The 21143-nt window shown below is 49.3% G+C and overlaps 1 protein-coding gene across 2 annotated transcripts; it reads left to right on the top strand.

Annotated features, from left to right (window-relative positions):
• The first annotated feature begins 34 nt into the window (after window positions 1-34).
• LOC133354813 (PHD and RING finger domain-containing protein 1-like) lies at window positions 35-19702 on the top strand. 2 transcript variants are annotated; one of them, XM_061571954.1, is made up of 17 exons: window positions 35-204; window positions 2771-2864; window positions 4153-4218; window positions 5733-5974; window positions 7591-7674; window positions 8593-8720; window positions 9585-9676; window positions 10495-10628; window positions 11311-11428; window positions 11959-12128; window positions 12892-13082; window positions 14089-14220; window positions 14873-15063; window positions 15569-16201; window positions 17031-17164; window positions 18000-18119; window positions 18314-19702. In XM_061571954.1, exons 2-17 carry the CDS (start codon window positions 2789-2791, stop codon window positions 18428-18430), a joined length of 2628 nt encoding a protein of 875 aa, XP_061427938.1. In that variant the 5' UTR covers window positions 35-204; window positions 2771-2788; the 3' UTR covers window positions 18431-19702. The 2 variants fall into 2 exon arrangements, with proteins under 2 accessions (XP_061427938.1, XP_061427937.1); XM_061571953.1 differs by having other exon boundaries at window positions 36-204; window positions 17991-18119.
• Window positions 19703-21143: the final 1441 nt, after the last annotated feature.

Here is a 21143-nt window from a genome sequence, read left to right as displayed (position 1 = left end):
GGACGCTGTCGACCAATGGGAGAGCGCGTTGCTCCGCGTGGGGCCAGCTGTCGTCTCGTGGAGGAGGCAGTCGCGGGCGGCTTCCCGCACCACGACGACGTCGCGCAGCGGCAGCGGCCTCCATGACCGCGAGGCGGAGCGAGGAGGAGGCGGCGGCGAGGCGCGGCCGCCGTTGACATCGACCACAGCGACAAGGCCGCCGCCGTGAGTCTGACATCCTCTTTGTTACCAACCCCGTCACACAGACGGCGCTAAGAGCTGCGCGATGCGCGGAGTGGCAGCGCGGTGCCGTCCGATAAACTTCACCCCATGTGGAGCCTCCACTCCACTCTCGCCATCACCGTCATCACGACAGCAGTAACAGCTGCTGCTGCTGCAGTGATGATGATCATCGGAATAGCATTGATTTACCTCGTGAATAGATCGCCCGTTTAGTCTTTGGACGGCGTCGCGCGTCAGAATGTCGGGCCTCTGGAGAGGTCACGGTGCCACTCTAGCGGCAGCTCCACGCAGAATGTGGCGCTCGCGAGCCCTCACCGCCATCTGCTGCTGCCCGCCTCGCCCGCACGCCGCCACCCGCCCTCACGGGGGGTGGGTGACCCCAGCTGTGGGCGAGTCGTCGCTGAGCGGCTGGTTGGTATTTGGCGAACAGAATGCACGAATCGCGGGATCGTCCATGTCGTCCGCTCAGGGCGGCATCTCGCCAGCAGTGGCTCAAGGACAGCAGATCCCCGCTGATGAAGATCTCGCGTAGACGCCGGCCCGCAGTTTGATTGTCTTGCAGCAATGCTGCTGAGATAATGGCTCTGACAGAAAGCGGTGCGGCTGATGAGTTGCGTAAGATATACTTTTGTCACTTGGAGAGAAATACGCGCGAAGGAGACGTTGCTTTTATTATGTTGTTACATTGTCCGGTGGTGCGTGTGGATTGTGTCTCGTCGTGGGAACGTGGAGTTTCCACTGCTGTCGCGGGGGGAAGCGGCCACCAGTGTGGATGAGCACAGCGCCACGGTTGTCACACCGATGTTGGTTTGTCTTTATATCTACATTTAATAACAGTGAACAAAGTAAAAGCTGCACAAATAAGGGGTTACATATGGATGCTCAATACATGACAATTGCGGAATGGTATATATTTTTTTAACAATATGAACATTAAAACAAGTGATGGAGATGGCAGGCAGACTGGAGTCTGAGACACGAGGCCTGCATCGTTGAGGTTCTGGGTGCACGATATCTGTTTTTGATGCGAGATCCAGAGGTAGTCTCGCGAATTTGTCATCAGAACGGTCAGCAATTGTTGCATTAAACACTCCTTGAATCCTGTATTGAGAATTCATTATTTCGTTTTTATTGCCAAGCAAAACATAGCAGGGTACGTGGAAAAGTGCTTCCCTAGTTTATCGATGTAAAAGGTCACTTGAAGGATTCTCAAAAGTAGTTCTGTGCTCACTGCTTGTGTGGACCGTTTTCTAACATGGGGTGATGCCCCAGCTCTGCTAGAGTTCCGAATGGACACTCAGTTTCACTGCATGATGCCCATAGCACAATTGAAATGAAATTGGGGGAAAAGACTAAAAGGATTGCTATTGTGTATGGCCTTAGCCACTGAGTTGATGATTTGCAGCCGGTGAGTGATGGTGAATGTTTATTAACTTAATCTTTTGTCAGGAAGTAAATATTAAAAACGGATCATTGTAGAAGAGGTCATTGTGTCATAGTTGGGAAATGCATTACTTGTAAGAAAACAGATAAAAATGTGTGTTGTGTGTGTCTGGGCGTCAGAGCTCTAACAAAGAGACCCATCGTTATTGTTGTTTCGCTTGATTAAATAAAGATGCAACCCAAATCTCTTGTAGAGGTTGTTTGTCCCAGGCTGCCCAGCGTCAGTTTGGAGCATTGGTATTGGTAAGCAAGGCTGTCAAGATAGAGTGCCATGTCATAACAATCTTATGAGGTCACTTAATTGTCTTTTTTAAATGTGCATGAGTGGCTTCGCACAGACATCGGTTGTGGGGAATTCATTTTTCAAATGTGAAGAATGCCTTTGTTTACAGCCCGTATGCCTGCGACAGAGCTTAGGTACGTTATCCAAATGGTAATAGGACATTTTTGAAATGGTAATAGGATTATACCGTGGTAAATTATATTAGGGATATGGTTTTAGAGGGTAAAAAAATTCAAAAAGGCCACGCCTGATTTAGGTTGTAGAATTATGTTAATAATAATGGGGTGACGCTTGATTTAATTAACGTCATTGTTTCAAAGAGACATCGTGGCTATATAAAAAATATATATGAATCCTACTTGCTGTACTGTAATTTTGTAGCCAGATTTTAACCAAGTGGGATTGGGAGCTTCACAGCACAATAAACCAACAATACCCTGCTAAGTGCTGGATTCCAGCTGTCTTGCCTCCATACCCAAAAGAGAAACATCTTCAATGCATGGAAATTGCATTCAATTTAATTAAAAACACAATCTGTGCAGTGACATGGGTATTTTTTATTAAGAGATATAACAGACGATTAATTTGGTTATGTGATGATATATTCCATCAAGCATCTGCATATGAGAGCTTATATCATTGCTCCATCGCAGGACTGTGAGAGGTGTGATGGATTGGGATGGTTCTTCATTTCGCAGTGGATAGGTCCTGGCTGATGATGACGAATTGGGACATCCCTTGCACATGGAACATGTGTTGTAAGGAGTGCTGAATTATTATTTTGCAAAGATCTTTTCTCTGGTACTGTTGTTTTGCCCACAGCTGAGCCTCCCCGTGACCATGGAGGGGGAGGGGCTGGGTCTCGATTGCTCGACAGGGAAGCGCAAGAGGAAGGAACACCACTGCGATGAGCCCGGTACGTACGCTCTGAGAATGCATCTCCTGATTCCCTTGGTTTTAAGTTGTATGGATGTCATCTCAAAGTTGTGAATTTTAGATCAGTTTTTATCTTTCTATCTTCAAATTTAAGCGGTGGTGAGATATTAAACTGCCTCGCCTTATATGCAGAAGGTCGTGGGTTCGATCTCGACCTTCACGCCTGTATATTTGGAGTTGGTATGTTTTTTTCCCATGGTCGTGTGGATTTTTCTCCGGGTCCTCTGGTTTTTCTCTCCACATTTAAAAACATGCGTTTAGAGTATTTAGCTGCTTTAAAATTTCAACATAAGCCACTTCGTTGAGCTTTCATTTGTGGTCCGGTCGCTTCTGAAAAAGAGCTACATAGCTCATTGGGCCTTAACTGGTAAAATAAAATAAAAATTTAGTTTAGATTAAGCCTGGTTTAAGTCATTCGTGTGGAAGACGATGGTGACCCGAGTTTAGTGCCCAGCACAACCAATACCATCACCAAGGTGGACCGAACGCCGGTGATCGGCTGCTCGGTTGGAATGGCAACTAAAGACGCAGCCCCAATCGTTTCATTGAGGGTCAACAAAAGCTAAAAGCCTCGTCCCAGCGCACCCTGTGTGCCATCTCAATGCAGACGTTTGCCATTTGAAAGAAGAAAAAAGTGATTTGTGATTTTGGTTTCCATTAGCAATGAAGGTTTAATTTATACTTATTATTTTGGTGGCAGATACACTTAGTTTTCTTTCATTAGAGTGGCTTTTTAAATGGTACATAACAGAATGTAATCACTTATGGGGGACTACTCTTCTACATTAAAAAAATGCTGTGTCACGCCAGAGGAGAGCTGTGGTGTGTGTTGAATGATGGCAACTAAATGTATGTTCTGCTAAGGCTGGTGATGGCTATGCACACCTGTAATTCAGCACTGTGGAGAGGCGAGGTTTGCTGGATCACACAAATGTTGTGAAACTCTCTTGCCATGTGCGCTGAGGTGCCATACCCTGGCCTGCTAGAAGAAGGCAGTACAGCAAGTGGACTCGTCCCCATCTTTTTTTTCACAACGTATGGGGATAAAATGTTGACCCTTAGCATGCGGGAATTTTCTCCTCCTTTGCACGCATGGAGGGTTTGGCTTGCCTCCGACAAGTACAACAAACACTCATAAGTTGGCTGAAAACATCTTAAAATAAAAAAAATATGCAATGCAGGATCCTCATGAAAGAGAGTCCTTGGACTTAGTGTGGTTTCCCTGGATAAGAAAAAACTAAGTAATTATGATGACATGTTGTTCACAGATGGAGATATTTCTGATGAAGATGAGAGCGGCAGTGATGAGAGTGAAGGCGATGACGATGATGAAGGTAAACATTTTTCACACCTCCTGTTACCTTTACTGGGCATGTGGCTCTCAATACATATTAATTTGGAAGGGTTTCATTGCATTTGTAGATAATGGTTATCAGCAATCTATGTATACCTAGTTTGATTTGGATAAAACAAGATAATGAGCCCTGAAAGGAGTGAAACATCCATACAAATTACACACTGTAATTTTCATTGAAGGCTAGTCTTATTTTAAAATAACTAAAATTAATAATGTATAGCCCTTTGTTAATCCACTGTGGGATTGAAGGCCTCCCCTACGCGATGTCCGTTATGGGTGGTGTTTGACCAAACTCCACCATGCTGGTCAGTGTGGGCTGGTGAAGGGTGATGGGACCCAGGAGCAGTTCAAATATCTCTCTGATGTTAGCTGCATGCAACTGGCTCCGATCATAATGCATCGCACGCACCACTCCATAACCTTAAATTGGCATAAATAAATCAAATTTAAACATATGCGTGTAAAATTATTTGAAGAATTGAGCTTGGAGAATCGATGCATCATTATTCCACTGCGTTGTGATGTTACTGTGGTAAAGGGGCTCTGTGAATGACGGTGAATGGATTCCAGTGTGACTGTGGGCGATTGTGGAGGGTGAACAGATGCCTTGCTCTCTGTGCAGCTGAGCAGTACAATAATTATCACGGTCGTGCCACGAAAATCATGTTTCTGCACGAGAAAACTGTTCTAAATTCTTGTGAGTTAAACTTGGTTCAGAAGCTAAGGATTTCCCGATGGTGAGACTGTAATAATTTAGTTGTGCCTTGAAAAATTCTATTCAACTCGCCTTTTCCCCTTCCAAGGACGGGTGTATTGCAGTAAATCTGAAACTTGCAAGCGAAAAGCAGACCTGCGACGTGATATTCATTGCATCAATGCGTGTGCAATTTGTGAGGCCGCGGTGACACAGACCTATTTCATTTTAAGGTTATAATCCCTTGTTCATCATGACGTCCTTTTTACTTCGATGTTTCAATAGCGTTACGGAGATCGCGTGACGTGAGGGTTCTGCCTTTGTAGTGAGGGATGTAAGTTGACGCCGAGGAGGGGGGATGAGGCGCCTCGGCCCCCGTTTGGAATGACATCAGCCGCTAATTATTATTAATGGGGGGGGGGTGTGTCCATTTGGAGGACGTCACCTTATAATGATTATTAATGAGGGGGGCTGTTCGACGTGGAGTAATGTCACCTGCTCATTATTAATGAGGGGGGAGGGTGCTCCGTGGGAAGTGATGTCACCTGCTCATGATTATTAATGAGGGGGGGTGTCCATTTGGAGGACGTCACCTGCTCATGAATATTAATTAGGGGGGCTGGTCGATGTGGAGTGACGTCACGAGCATTAAGGACAGACATTCCTGGGTGATTATAGTAGGTATAGGGCAAGCTGGTGTCTGCTAGGGTAGCCGTTCTGCTCCATCCAGAAATGCCGACGCAGGCTCTGTGCACACCGTGCCGCCTCCTACTTAACGCGCTCTCCTGCCGCCCCAGGAGGCAGCAACGATGGCTCCGACGACAGCGAGGAGGAGGGAGGAGACTCGGACGAGGACGCGGAAGAAGAGGAGGACGAGGAGGAGGAGGACGATGACTGTGGGGACCAACCTGAGCAGAGCTCGGATGATGAGCGGGAAGGATGCCCCATCTGCCTCAATGGCCTGCGGGACCAGGAGCTGGGAACCCCGGAGAACTGTGCCCACCTCTTCTGCCTCGACTGCATCCTCGAGTGGGCCAAGGTGGCTATTGGTGTTGATACCCAGAAACCCTGCTCAGGCACACACCAGCTCAAGTCACAGAGCTACCCATTGGCACTCTTTGCGAAGTGAGCGAGCGTGCCACTCTTGGTTGCGCGTACAGGCCAGGCTGTACAGATACCAGCAAAGCACATGTCAATGATGTCCCTTGTATCTCTGTTCTAACATGGTAAGAGCTGGGGAGGAGCAGTGATACAGTGGTTCACGCACCGCTCTATGAACACGACAACCCGAGTTCGATTCCCGGCCATGGCTAACGTCAGCGGCGAGTCATATCTGAACTGGTTCTCGGGCCCACACCACTTCAACAACACGCACTGAATAGCATGGTGAAGCATGGTGAAGCATGGTGAAGCGTGGTGAAGCGTGGTGAAGCGTGGTGAAGCATGGTAAAACAACCCCCACGACCGACACAGTGACGGAATAGCAGTGGGTTGACACGAGGGCTGTACATCATTATTTTTAAGAGCCAATTGAGAGCAGAAGTCTGTTTTTCGAGAAGACGTGTTCGTTGTGTTTGTTTAAAATACAGCCTGGGTGGCGCAACGCTCAGATCACTGGACCGACCGTCATAAGTTTGAGTAAAAATATGAGTGCGTAGCCAACTCAGCCCATCAGTAGTCTGGGGTAGATAAAATAAATACCACTTGTGTGAAGTCAACAGGAGTCATCCTGTAAAAACTGGCTCTGCCATGGGAACATGGAATTTCCACCACTGGATCAGACCTCCAGTAGCCTTGTGTGGCACCCTATTAATCCAGGGGATACTTTGACTTTCTGACTGTGCATAGCTTGACTATACACACACATGCACACGTCATCAGTGCTTCCCCACAAAAAAAAAACGGATTAGGCGACACTCATATCTCTTTACATCAGTGAGCCGGTGGTGAAAGACATTCACATTCATTCGTGCCTATTTTTAAATCCTTTATATTAAGTTCACTTGCTTGCATGCTTGCGCGCTTACGACCGTGCAAATCTTTCGGTCGTTTTTGAACCCACTTCCCGTGATCCAATCGAGCTGACATTTTGCACACAGACTCGTTGTGCGTGACAATTTATTTTCGTGAAAAATGTTTTCCAAAATTTTCCACTTTTTAGGAAAAAAATAATTTCACTAACACAATCATATATTTTTCCTAAACACAGAAAATTATTCAAGAAAACAACAAAAATGTACAATATAAACAATCATACAAAAACTGAAAACCTTATAATCCTTATATACGACTTTCCTTATATTTAATTTAGAATACCAATGTGATAAAAATTAAACTCTTACTCAAGAAAAACAGAAATGAATAATAAAATAAAACCGATGCCACGCATATAAAGGATTTATAGTGAAAAACTTTGTTTTTACGGGTTAATTTTTATCACCCCCAGAGGAATGATATTCAAGGTTTAACCCCCTGACTGAGATGTAAACTTTCAGCCTTCCAATTGCAAGATGTGCGCTAAAACCAGAGCAGCACCATCCGGCTGCTTATACTTTCAACCAATGTGAGTCAAGTTGTTTTCTTCCCCGTGCAGACCCTGGTGATGGTGTCGGGCGCTGGCTAATTGACTGACTGTTTGTCTGCGTGTCTTTTCAGAACATGAATTCCTGCCCCGTGGACCGAAAAGTGTTCACCAGTGTCAGTGTCCGCGCTTGCGTGGGAGGCCCGGTATTACGGCAGGTGCGTATGTACCCCGTGTTTTCGCCATTGTCAGGGTTACGTGGTTCTGTTGATTCCATTTGATGAATTTCCCATCTGAATGTGAATCCGATCGAACTACATGTTCACACGGCTACCAACTGCTGTCTCCCTCACCCTGTTCAACTCCAAATTGGAGACTTTTCTCCTGCGTTAGATTTTTTTTACATTGTCCTCTTTTTTGTTTGTTTATATCATCGTCAAAAAACGAGCTGAGCAGGAGATGCTGTGCATCAGCTGTAGAGGTTAACACAGCCACGTCCGCCACAATTGAGGACGCGTCAGAAGAAAGGCTTCTATATTGAGATGAAGAGGTTTATTGGCCACTGGATGTAGGTCACTGAAGAGGATGCAGGTTTAGGGCAACTCTCAATCGCATCCTCACAAATCATTTCCATTGCGGAACTTGATGATGCATTAAATAAAAACTCTCCAGTGTGCGATTGCGGTCACCCAGAACCACGGAACATAGAACAACTCGCTGGCCGATTCACAAACACGAAGGATACGTCATTACAACGATACACTTTGCTGCTGCTGATGCAATCATCTGACTCAGCCACCTCAATGTAAAATAATAGCTGTTGTTCTACATCAACATCAGCCATACGAAGAAGAAGATTAATTTTGTGATACGAAGAACGCTTTACAATCGTGCTGTGTGTCATGTATGCACGTGGATCTTCTTTCACACCATATGTAGCCAACCGTCCTAATCGGAGGTGCGGGGGCGAACGACAACAAACTAAACGCAAAAAGCAGTTCTAAAGAAATTCGTTTTCAACCTAGACTTAAAAGTGCATAGCACCAGTGGCCTCCTGATACAGCTCTTGTGGGAGGGGAGGTGACGAACCGTCGCGGTCGATCCTCCCGCGCGCGCCTTGCGCTGCACGTGTGCAGGTGCCAGTGCAGGATCACTTGGGCGCCGCGAAAGATGGCGGGCAGGAGGAGGAGCCCACGTTCTGCGAGGTGTGCCGGAGCAGTGATCGCGAAGACCGCCTGCTGCTGTGCGACGGCTGCGACGCTGGGTGAGGGGCAGCGTGCTGCGATGGTAACACCCGTGCATCACAATCGCTGACTCCGCCGTCGTTCTGCGTTGGGTTTGGACATTTAACGCGTGGTAGCCTTTCGCGACCAATATTATCCACGATAGAGGTTTTTATGGGTTATATCGCGTAAATATAAATGTGTCATTAAACCCACCACCACCCGACGCAGCCAATTAGTAATGTTTGTCACGTAAACAAAACATGCTAATTAGTTACTGGTTCAGCACACCGGTGTGTTGGAGAGTAAATGCACAACGTTTAGGAGACATCGTTGTACTCAAATTGTAAATGTTTGGGCTTTGTATGTTCTCCGCTCTTTCTGCATCTATTTCCGAGGGTTCTCCGGTTTCCTCGCGCAACTATGTAAATTGCACAATATATACAGCTGGTTTTTGCTAAACATCTCAGTGCTGAAAAATCACCTCTAAATGCATCAATTGGGATTACACACAGCAGCAACATTGCCCCCTTCTGCGAAAACTTGGCACAGCCCTCCTGAAAACGAGTGTTGAGACTCAGGGAGGCTTGCCCTATACCTACTGTGTGTAATCCATATTCAGTCATTTGTAAGTATTTTTTGTCTTTTACATGACAAATTTTGTACCATGATCCCAACACACAATGGCCTCCCCATTTCGAATGACATGAGGGGGATCTCCAACGTCCACCTTGAAGCGGTCAGTGCTTATTCGTATGGTTAATACTGCCACGGTAATAACCAAGGCGTTCCGCCGGATTTGAACCACGAGCCTCTGCAACAAGCGGCGAACGCGCTACCGCAGGGCCGCGTCACCGTCCCTAAAGGACACTGACCTAAGTTGAACACTGTGCTGTGTGCGACAGGTACCACATGGAGTGCCTGGATCCCGCGCTCGACACGGTGCCTGTGGAGGAGTGGTTTTGCCCGCAGTGCAGACCCGTGCGCCAGCAGACAGGTGGGCGATGCGGTCACTCGAGGGGGATGTAAATAAACGTCCGTGGGCCTGGGGTAGATCCCATCGCCGACCGTGGCACTGCCAGTGAAATAAATTCAGTGGGACAAGTGCTGGAACAAGGGAGTGACTACAGACTCTACAACCTATTGCCCAACATTTCAAGAGTGCTTTTTCTTTCCTTCGCGGAAGTTTCATTTACTAAAACTAAGAAATAAATGGTTTCTGGGTTTTTCCGTGGACAACCACTGTTGACCTCCCACAAAAATTGGTGCTCATTTTACTCACCCGCAAAGAGACAACGGGTTGAGTCGACCTCTGCTCGGGTTGAGTCGACCTATGCTAGGATTTAAATACGAGCTGTGCGCTCTAACCGCAATGCCACCAGTTCGCAGACGTAGAGCATCCCTGCCCTCATGTTAACCAGGTGAGGTGCCGCATTACAGCAGCGTGCCACCACAACCCCGCAATATTGTGGAATATGATAAAATATTCCTTGCATAACTTTGCTCCAAAGTCTTTGCTTCAAAATTATAGTCAATCTCAGTGTGATCTCACTTGATGTAAGGGCCGTATTCTTAAGCTGCCTCTGACATGGATCGGCTCAGGCTTAGGCTGCTGGCTTGCTTCCAAACACCCGCGAGTGGATACGCGGTCCTCAGTCGTGGCTCGGCTCCTGGCTCAGCTCATGGAAATCCTGAGCCACGGTTGGGACGACGCTCGGAGCCAGCTCAAGTCAAGCACACGTTCGAGCCGGCTTACTTGTGCCAGAGCCGAGCCGTGACTTAAGAATTGCGGGCCTTGATGAGGTTTCCCACCAGGAGCCGGAGAGGAGGGAGCTGGGCCGCTGGGCGTTGGCCACAGGCAGAGGCGGGTCATCGCCAGGACGCGGCAGAGCGAGATCGTTCGCACACGCGTCAACATCAGCCGCATCACGCGCACCCAGCAGATCAGGGTGAGCCCACGCTTTCACAGCCTGTGGTCTCCTTGACACAAACACTTGAGCGTGGATGGGATCCCTGAAGACATTCCAGAGCCTGGCAACATCCACATCAAGCACGCACACATAGGTTATTTCATAATGCAGCTTTTCAGCTGCACAGGGTGGCCCAGAAACGGTAAGACCTCAGAGAGGGCTAAATTGCCACCATTTAGCCATAAGAGGGCCAAGTAAAGATGCCATTGTTGAAGCGTCTGACGTTGGCGTGAGCTGGGACTCCACCTTGAGCTATGTATGGAGTCTGGTGTGGGTGAACTCACGTGTTGGTCACGAGCCAACTTGGGAGAGCTGGTGGCAGCAGATTGCCATGATGATCAGCTTTGCCATACTCCAGACTTCATCCATGAGTGCCAGGCTGACTGTGTCCAGGACTGATGACGTAGGCTGCTGGAGACACTGGAGGCACTTGTCGAGATCTTGGAGCCGAGAGGCGTGGTTACGCCAAAGTGCCCAACAGAAGGCATGCAGTTCCAGGAGGCTATCGGGGTGCCGCCTCAACTGGTTGGCAAGTAGCATGTCCCTGCGAAAGAAAGTCTTGCTTACCACCTCGTCGTCAACTCACAGAAACAGTTTGCCTGGAGAACAGTGGCTCACGTTTTCGGGCCTCTTCTCGCGCGCCCGTGTCTGCGGTGCGCAGCGTGCGGTGAGCCAGGTACCAGACACGCCGTCGGTGGACGATGCCATCAATGCGGTGGCATGCGGAGCGAGCACGGCCATCTACTACAGGCCCGAGGGCGGCCCTCAGCGGAGGAAAGGTAACAAACCCAGTGTGAGGCATTGCCAGGGCCACCGCACACGATCACACGCACCCCTGCCACCCCGCCCCCCCAGATTTTCTGCTCCCCCACATTTTGCAAAAAGTGCCTTGAGATTCAGTTGCATTTTAGTTGCAGGGTAAAGGTTTCATGGTCAATATTTTCTCTGCCACCTTTACCATAATCGCTTCCTTCTGCTAGATTACTTTGCTGGCTATTAGACCATCAATACCTCACCTCCCGATGTCTTCTATTAGAGTATCGCACCATTTATAGACCCGGTTAAATGCCCATTATTGCGGTAACTTAATTGGGATTGGTTAGAAGGAATGGGATAAAAGGGGGCGCGTGGAGAACGGGGGGTTGCGTTTTGCATTGTGCTTCCTACGCGAGTGCGCTGTTGTGCGACTGGCTGAATAAAGAGCCTGAGCATTAGTTACCAATCGTCGTGTACTCTACAAAAGCACTGTTTTAACCAAACGATGGTATTTTTTTTCATCTCCCTGCTCTACCCTGTGCCTTGGAAACAGCGACACGGAGAAAGCGCCGCACGAAACGCCAAGGCCGAAAGACCACCGCTCGCAAAACAGGAGTCAAGAAACTCTTGGGCAGCAGCAGCAGCACAGGCACTGCCAAGCCTGGCAAGAGGCGGAAGGGGCGCAGGAAAAAGCGCAGATTCAAGCGGCAGCGGCTCAAGATGGTGCATTGCTAACTTATCCACCCACCCACTTAAACCGACCAACTCATTAATTGACTCGGTAACTTATCCAATGAGCTATGAAGCTCTTTTCACGGATGTCCAGTAGGGGTGGGTCAGAAAATTATGACAAACAATACAAAAAAATATTAGTGTAAAGTATAGGAAAGGTAAGGAAATCACTATAAATTAATAGAAATAAACTACTTATCTTAGCAGGTAAAGCCCACTGAATTATAAATTATTTTTCAGAAGCGACCTGGCCACAAATGATTGCTCAACGAAGTGGCCCAGCGGATGTGCCGATCCACATCTCCCCGCAAGGACTGGTGATGGCGAGAACATAATCAGCTGTTATCTTTTACATGGTCATTAATTATTAAATGGATAATTAATGTCATCACCCTGTTTATAAATAATGGTTAATAGGATGTGACACCTTTACTGTTATTACTAGTAACTGAGGATGAAAGGAGTTCCGACCTACAGACCTTGGGAAGACTTGCGACGCTGCCCGAGTCTCAGATCAAAGGGCAGCAGCTCAGAGGCATCTCCACAGTCGTGGAATGTTTTGTGGACGGTCACGCACCGGTCTTCAAAGTCAGTGCCGCCACCACCTCGCGGTGGTTATAGGCACTCTCTCGACTGTGAGGAATCTCATGAGCGATGCTACTGGACCTCAGTGTAATTCTGGCATTCAGGCGGATTCCTTCCCTGCCTATTATTCCCGTATTAAGCGCCCGGCGTTGCTGTTTGTGTTTTGCAGCCCAGGGTGGTGACGCCCCGCATGCGGATCGCCCGTAGCCTGCACCTCGGCAAGCCGATGCACGGGCAGTCCGTGCCCTCCGTGTACCGGGCCCAGGACAACACCCCCCTGGGGATGCAGAGGATGGAGATCGGGGTCACGGCGCTCTCCGTCTTCGGCAATGTCAATGACTTCGCCCCCGAGGATGACAGGTGGGCCTCCTAGAAGGATGCTTGCCGATTCATCATTGGTGGTGAGAACTCCGGTCATCCTCGCAGCGGCTTTTGGCTCGTCATCGAACAAAGATGGTCACTGCATCGCGCGCTTTCAGATGCGCGTCTGCGGCCGTTTGCAACGCTCTTCCTTCCGATATTAGGAAGCTAATAAATCTAAATTTAAAACTAATTTCTTTAAAACTGCTTTTAGTGCTTAGTTGTCCTCTCCCACTTCCGATTAGCACGGTTGGCTACATACAGTGTGAAAGAAGTTCATACATATGTTGATTTTTTCCATAATACGTGTTTTTTTGGGTTAGATCGCGTAAATATATTAATGAGTCGTTAAACCCGCCACGTAAACATAACATGCCAATTCGTTACTAGTACAGCACACCGGTGTGTTGCAGAGCAAAGCCACAACATTTCATTGTAACGTGTATGTAAAATTTGTCATACACCCTCCTCCACCCAACACAACCATTTAATAAAGTCGTTACGTGAACAACCGCTGTGTGGTAGTAGCGCTATCCACAACAATTGTGTTCGGCGTTTGGTTGGGAGTTGCAACCCTCATCATCAGGCAGTTGCCAGAATTGCAGTTTGTTCACGTTGCGTAAGAAACGACAATCACTGTCGCATGCTCATTTAAGCGTTGGGTCACTTTGGCATCTGGCAGTGTGGCTGTGGTTAAACGGAAAGGTGCGTCGGTCGTGATGAGATGCTGTACGTATGTTGTTGAACTTCTTTTTGCACCGTACGTGCTAATCGGAGGTGCGGGGGGAACGACAACAAACTAAACACAACAAGCAGCTCTAAAGAAATTCGTTTTCAATAGAGACTTAAAACTGCATAGCTCCATTGGATTCCTCATATCGGAAGGAAGAGCATTCCAGACGGCCTCAGAAGCTCATCTGAAAGTGCACGATGCAGTGATAAAGAGGAAGAAGCGAGAGGACGCCGGGGAAGCACTGCCGCTGCATGCATCGCTTTGTCTCCACAGCGAGCCGGAGCCGTGCAGCAGTGGCTCCCTCCCAGCGGAGCTCCACGCCGGGGCCAAACAACACGGACTCTCCAAGCTCGCCATGCGCTCCCACCGGCCAGTCGCGCGGCCCATCCCGTCGCAGCTCGCCGGGTACGACTGCTCGGAGTGCGTATCCCCAGCGCACACGTGTGTGCAGTGAGCACACGTGCGTGCAGTGCGCACACGTGCGCGCAGTGAGCAGAGAACGGACCCAGCTCCCAGTCTTTGCGGCTCACCAGACTTCGCCTTCCTGTGTTAATCATCTCTGTTCAAATAACAAATTTAGATGCGTCGCACGTTCCCGATGGATCGTTTAACCACGTCACATGTGACGTAGAGAGCGCGCAATTAATTTGAAGTGCCGATTCATTGTAATCGACTCTGAATGCAGGACACAGTATCTCCAAGTTTGAATCGAAGCTCTCTAAGTGACATGGGAATCGCATGTATACATGTCCTCGCATCCACCGGCTGTATCTTAATGTGAATTGGCAGTCTCTACATTACATGTGTTTCCAAGTACCAAGGCGTGTGCTTAATGAGGTGGAGTGATGCTCACAACGACGAGTAGAGTGCCTTGATGACAAAACAGCAATTGTTCCCTGAGCCATAACCTCTGTGTCTGGCCCGTGACCTCCTACCAGCGGGCTTCCCCACCGCACATGACCCAAAAGTACACCGAGCTCGGTACGAGCACAGTCAGCGGTGAGGGCACCGCTGCCTCGTGTTGAGCGGCGCTCGCTGCCGCTGTGCTTTACCGCAGGCTGGCGGAGGAGCCGTGTGAGCCTGCGAAGGCCGCGGCGGTGCCCGCGCCGGGGCCGGTGGAGGACGTGCTGGGCAGCATCCTCGCCGGGCAGAGCATGCTGCTCACCAGCAGCACCGGCACCATCATCAACCGGGACGGCAGCCTGCTGCGTGCCAAGCAGCCCGCCGGGCCGCCGCCACAGCAGCGCGGTGCGTCACTACCTGGTTGACTCCTTCCCCCCCACCCCCTCGCCTGGGTTACGGTGACTTCCCCGCGTTGTCGTTCATTAATCGACAGCCCTCGGTCACCCGCTGATTGATGAGGGCAGCCCCATGCCCATGCCGTGTCGGTCGTGGGGGTTGTTTAGCCACACTTCGGCGAGCTGGTCAGTGCGAGTCTGTGAAGTAGACGTGCCCAGCTGCGCTTTGAATGTCACTTGCCGCTGATGTTCGCCGGAGCTGGGAACATATAATGTGGCTTGCTGGGTTCATAGAGCAATGCGCTAACGACTGTGCCACCACTCCACGCCTGTTATAATACGTCAGAAAAAATATATTATGAGCACCGCTTTATAAGACGTCACCAGTGGTTGTACTTTGAAGAAACTGGCCCCGTCATTGAAACGTGCAAACGCAGGATACCGAGAGGACTTCATTCCGAGCAATGGGCTCTGAGCACCCGTGAGCGGACCTCATTAACCTCTCCTTTTTACAGGGACTTCAAAAACGGCCGACTCGACTGGCAGAACTTTGAAAGTGGAGAGAGTCAAAAGCCCCACGGCCAGGACTGTCAAAGAGGATCCCGGTCCACCTTCACAGTTACCCGGAAACTCCGCCGCATCTCCCCACGTCCGTAGACACCTGCCCGCAGCGACAGGGGCGGCTGCCAGGTCAGGGGGCGGCAGCGCCCCCGCCTCAAACGCTCCGCAGCGCGCGCCCGGCGACGTCGCCGCCGCCGGCAGCGTGCGGCACGCGCAGGACCCGCGCTCCCCACGCGAGTCCACGCACTCGGCCGCAGCCCAAACGACGGCGAGGTCCGGCCACGCGGTCGGGGGGTCCACCGCGGAGCGCGCGGGGAAGAGGCCTCGGCTGGAGCACCCGGCCGACGGCGGTTCGGGGCACGACCGCGTGGACTCCTCCTCCTCCTCCTCCGCCTCGCTGTCGCGCGACCCCTCTCGCGCACTGGACCCGCGCTTGCAGGGGCTGGCGTGTAGACGTGCGCAAAGGGGAGACTCTTTCGCTCAAAGCGGCCTCGCCAACGGAGCGCTGCCGTGGCCCGGCACGGGGTCCTCGGCAAAGGAGAGCCCGGCCGGCACGGACACGAGAGAGCACGCGTCGCCAGGCACGGGTGAGCGCCCTCCGCGTGTCGTCGCCCCGCGATGCACTTCGTCGCCATCGGCCGTGATCTCTCCACCGCTCAATGACGGCCTCCCAGATTCGTCTGCCAGATCTGTGGTGGTTCTGCGATGCGACAATGCACCCAGCTGCTGCACGCAGCTCCGCTCCATCGCTCTGCCTCCGTAGTGGACGTGCTCCTGGCCGTGTTCCCCTCTCTTGGCTGCGACGCTTTAGTGTCGGGCCACCGGCCGTCGCGACTTGTAGCGACGTGGTCCTTTCCAATGCCTACTTAGCAATCACTGTGATGTCAATAGTTATTGTTTGACAAACATTGATTAATAACAATGTATTAATAATAATGGAACAAACGTTGATTGAAGAGGTGCACGCTTGGAATTAGAGAGACATCTCCTGGTTACAGCCCTGGCTCAGGACTGTAACGAGGAGATGAATACCACCTCCACACTCATCTGAGCAGGAAATAATTTTGATTGTTCATTTAATATGGTTCATCGTGAGTTGTTGCACTTTTATTCCTTCTCTCTCCTCTCTCTCTCTTGTTTTAAATCACCGGGTTCAAGACTAACACTGGCAGCCAAGTTTGTGAAAGTTGATGAAAAATAAGAATAGGTTTTACCCTTTCTGGCAATTAAACAGGAGGTGTTAAGCTGTTCAAACACCAAATATGTACCTTTTTGCAAGGCACCAAGTCTGCATTAACCACACGTACTTGTGCCAAAACATGCCAGCAAAACATGCCCTAACAAAATATGCATCGTCTTCGAAACTGATTGGTTGCGATGGCACCCTTCTTTGTCCTCTTGCGGCGACGCGCTCAGGCCCGTCCGCCGCGGCCAGGCCGCAGCAGACGGAGGTGGAGACGCACAGCCGTAGCTCGGGCTCTCAGTCGAGTCACAGCAGCAGCAACAGCACCGCCTCCAACTCCAGCTCCATCGACGTCACGCTCATTAACGTACGTGGGACCCCTGCCGAGCAGCCAGCATTTAAATTAAACTGACAAAGATATGATGGCTTTGCCCATCGGCTTTACACTGGCGAGGCTTTCTGGTATGAGATGTGGGAGTAGTTTGCTGGAGAAAACTAGAGTTTAGTACGGGCAGTCCCTCGACTAAAGGTTACTTTCCTGAGACCCGTTCGTAAGTCGACAGTGTTCTAAAATGTGTTATGGTTCAACAAAAAAGGAAACCATTGTTAAACTCATAAATAAGAAACATTGTACATGAAATACTGTAATAAATACTGTATAGTCAATAAAACATAAAATAAAGTAAAATGAAAAAAATAAGTTATCTTTTCACTGACCCTGAGTCCTGATGCTGGCTTGCTTGTTAGAATTGGCGTAATGAGTCCCAGCGAGTTACTGGGACTCATTCGAGAAGATCGCTCCGTCGAACAAAATAGTTCTGCAATTCGGTTCGTAAGTACGAGCGACCGTTAGCAAGTCGGATGGTTAAATATAAAAACATCTGAGAGCAGTTCATTCGTAAGTGCGGATGTTCGTATTTCTGGAACTGACATTTTGTATTTGTGCCATTCTTATAGCTCGAGGCTATCACAAAGGCGCTGGGTTTCACAGACCGTATGCAGTAGTTTTACATTCGGGAGGGATGATTTTTGCGGTGTGTAATCCCAATTGAATAATTTACGGTGTAATAAAAAAATTTTGGGCAAATTTGGGCAGTGACTTTGGCGCTCAACGTCCATTTGAAAAACAGATGGCGTGTAGTATTTTGGGTTAATATCTCCACAGTAATAACCAGGGCTGCCGTTGCTTGCAGTACGAGCAGAAGTTGCAGCGGCAAAAGAAGGCGGAAGAGGAGGCCAAGCGTGCCCTGAAGCCCTTCTACCTGAGCAAGGAGATCAGCAAGCAGGAGTACAAGGACATCCTACGCAAGGCTGTGCACAAGGTAACGTGGGCAGCATCGGGGCCATCGACCTCAAGGGAAGGCAGAGCTCACACGCAACGTCCGCTCGATTTAAATGAACGATGATTGTTTTTTTTTAATATTTGAGTTATGTTATCGTTCGGGGCAGAGTGGTGGCGCAGTGCTGTGAACTCGGCGATTCATGGCTAATATCGTCATTGTGGTTCGCGTGTCAGATCTCCCACAGCTCGGCGGAGGTGATCGTGCCCAGCAAGGTGGACGGCCTGGTGGTGGCGTACGTCAAGAACGTGAGGGAGGCACGGAGATACTCGCAGGGACCGAGCGACGGCTAATCCTGGCCGGGTCCCAGGGGCATGAATCGCAGCGCGGGAGGTACCTCCTGTGCTGCGATGAAATCAGGAGCATAGAAACCTCCCCCCTTTAATACCCCCCCCCCCCCCACCTCTGTCTTGTGTGGCTGGCTCCTTCGTCGCTGAACTGGAACACAAATCAGGATCGGAGTTTCCTCCGAACGGAGCGCAAGTCGGCTAGTTTTGGTTGTACAGTCGTGTGGTCGTAGGGCAGTCCGGCGGACAGCGCCCTCACCGCCGGCCTCTTCATGCAGGTTCTTAAAATGTTGACGCGTGCGACAGTTACCGATGCTTTCTGCTGGGCATTCGTACCACAGCGGCGGGGCACAGCCTTTCTAAGGGGATGAGCATGATAAAAAAAAAAGACCCAGTGATATCATTGAAAAGGGTGAGCTATTGTGTGCACGCCAGCTAAATGCAGAATGTGAACGTGGGGCAGCGGGGAGCGGAGTGGGTGGCGCACGATGCCACGATCCCTTCTGATCCCAGTTCCGCTCTCGCCCCCCCGCCCCCCGCGTACCGTCACCAACATAAATTTGTATATAAACCTCAATTGGACCTTCACGCGTCGATTCGGTCAAACCCAGTGAAGGGTAATGCGTCGCGTGGACGTTGGTGCGGGGAGACAGAGGTGGGCAGGTGTACGATGGTGCTGACCACACCATCCCCTTGCTGTATGCCATGCTGGCCTTACTAGGTGCTCGCCGACTGCACTTTGATGGTCTGCAAGGCTAAACGGGGGTTCTTTTTGTTTTAAACACAAATGCATCTTTGAAAAAGGATGCAGTGTTTACAGTACACTTAAGCCGCCTTAGTGGATTCTGCCATAGTGCCAGAATCTGCCCTGGATCTGTATGCAGGTTAGCATTGTCCCCATTCACAACGTACAAGTGCAGACTTGGATAGAAATGTATTAAAGTGGAGAGCAGTGTACTACTCCTAGACATGTGAATGCATTTTTATTTGATGCATCACATTGAAGCTGGAGTTCATGACTATTCGTAGTTGAACATAGGGATAAATTACAACCTTATCTGTTATAATTTAATTAGTTTAGATGCCTTGTGTGAAATGTACTTTCATGTATTGATACAACAAAATATTCACGACAGAAATTCAAACTATGATGCCCTAAGCTGTTTTAGCCTTCAAATTCTTCCATCCAAAAAAATAAACCCCATGCTCTTGCGCTCAAGACGGCGGTGTTATTTTGTAAAGAATTTCTAAATAAAAGCGTTGTTTTATTCGCTTGAATCTTTGCTGCCTGCCTTTGTGATGCCTTCACGAGTCGTCGAGTATGCAACAGCAGCAACCGCCGTTTGCCACTAAGTGGCGCTGAAAGTCACCACGGCGCTTGTGCCAGGCCATGTGCACGTTAAGGCCACCTGAAGTGTCGAACGCCCGCTGGCAGGTTACGGGACAGACCCAGGTGGTGCCATGGGTTGACCGACTGAGATGACTGGTGTGCACACGTGGTAAAACTCTACGCTCGCTCAACACGACCAACCTCGCCAACTCAAATCGTATTTCAATTCCAACGTTTGCGAACGATGAGGAAACTCGTCATGACAGGAGAATGCAGCGTGCAGGCTGGAGACAAAAAGGTTTAAACACAAAAGGTGGTGCTGCTGCTTGTGAATTGCAGGAAAGAACTCCCATCATGCCTTGCATACATGTCATGTGATAACGTTGCATTTACAGTTCAAGAGCGGAACATGTTGTTTGGACCGGTTCAAGAACTGAAAAATGTGGCCATTCCAACAGGCAGCAGCAGTTAACAGATTACTGTAGGCTAGTCTCATCCCCATTAGGACAGGCAGCAAATAATAGCAAACATTGATGAAATTAATTGTGATCAAGCAAAGGCTGAAATTTGATCACATTGCATGCAAGGCATGCATGTAGTTGTGGCCTGTTAGCACACCTGCGGTATCTGTTTTAAGTGATTTCTTTACCTTTCCTATACTTTTCACTCTTATCGTGTTTCTGTATCATTCTGACCTGCCCCTACTGGACATTTATGGAAAAAGAGCTGTATAGCTCATCAGATTCCTTCAGTATAATAAATACTTATAGTATTCTGATTATGTTAAATATACCAATGGAAACCGTAGCCCATGGCCTCTCAAGTTTCAGCGCTAGTGGCCAACTGTGGACCACCTTTACACGTTTTCAATATTCTTCATTGAAATCCCAATTGTCACTCCACATTGTGTTGCGTGTGGCTTTAATTTGTACGTCTTTCAGGCGACGGTGAAAAATCACTGGGCCACTTGGTGACTAAACCAGATCATTAAGTTGTATTGAATTGTACAGAAAAAAAATTGTGAATCCACATAACACATGGGAAATTCCTAGGACAATCACGGCATAGTTTGAATATCATACCGCTAATTCATAGCGGAGCGGCAAGAGATATGAAAAAAATACGAGACGCCCCTGGCTTGTGGGCAGTGTGCCGGCAACGCGAGACCCTTCGGCTCCGATTCCATGCTCAACTCCTTCGCGTCGAATATTTCTGGGGCCTTAAATTGTCGCCAAATGCTCCTCCCGTCAGTGAAAACGGCCAATTTCGTACAACAAAACTAAACCTCCTGAGACAAATGGTGGGCTTGAGCCTGTTCTGCCAAGGTTTTAATCTCCATCCTGAGAGAAGACCCAAATGCACTACTGTTCGCCACGATGTGCGCAGCTG

Source organism: Lethenteron reissneri, chromosome 49 (assembly GCF_015708825.2).
Source record: "Lethenteron reissneri isolate LAM-NWPU_2019-01 chromosome 49, ASM1570882v1, whole genome shotgun sequence".
In the NCBI taxonomy this organism is placed as follows: domain Eukaryota; kingdom Metazoa; phylum Chordata; class Hyperoartia; order Petromyzontiformes; family Petromyzontidae; genus Lethenteron; species Lethenteron reissneri.
The sequence above is the reverse complement of the archived record's forward strand: the minus strand, read 5'-3'. Positions and strand labels throughout refer to the sequence as shown.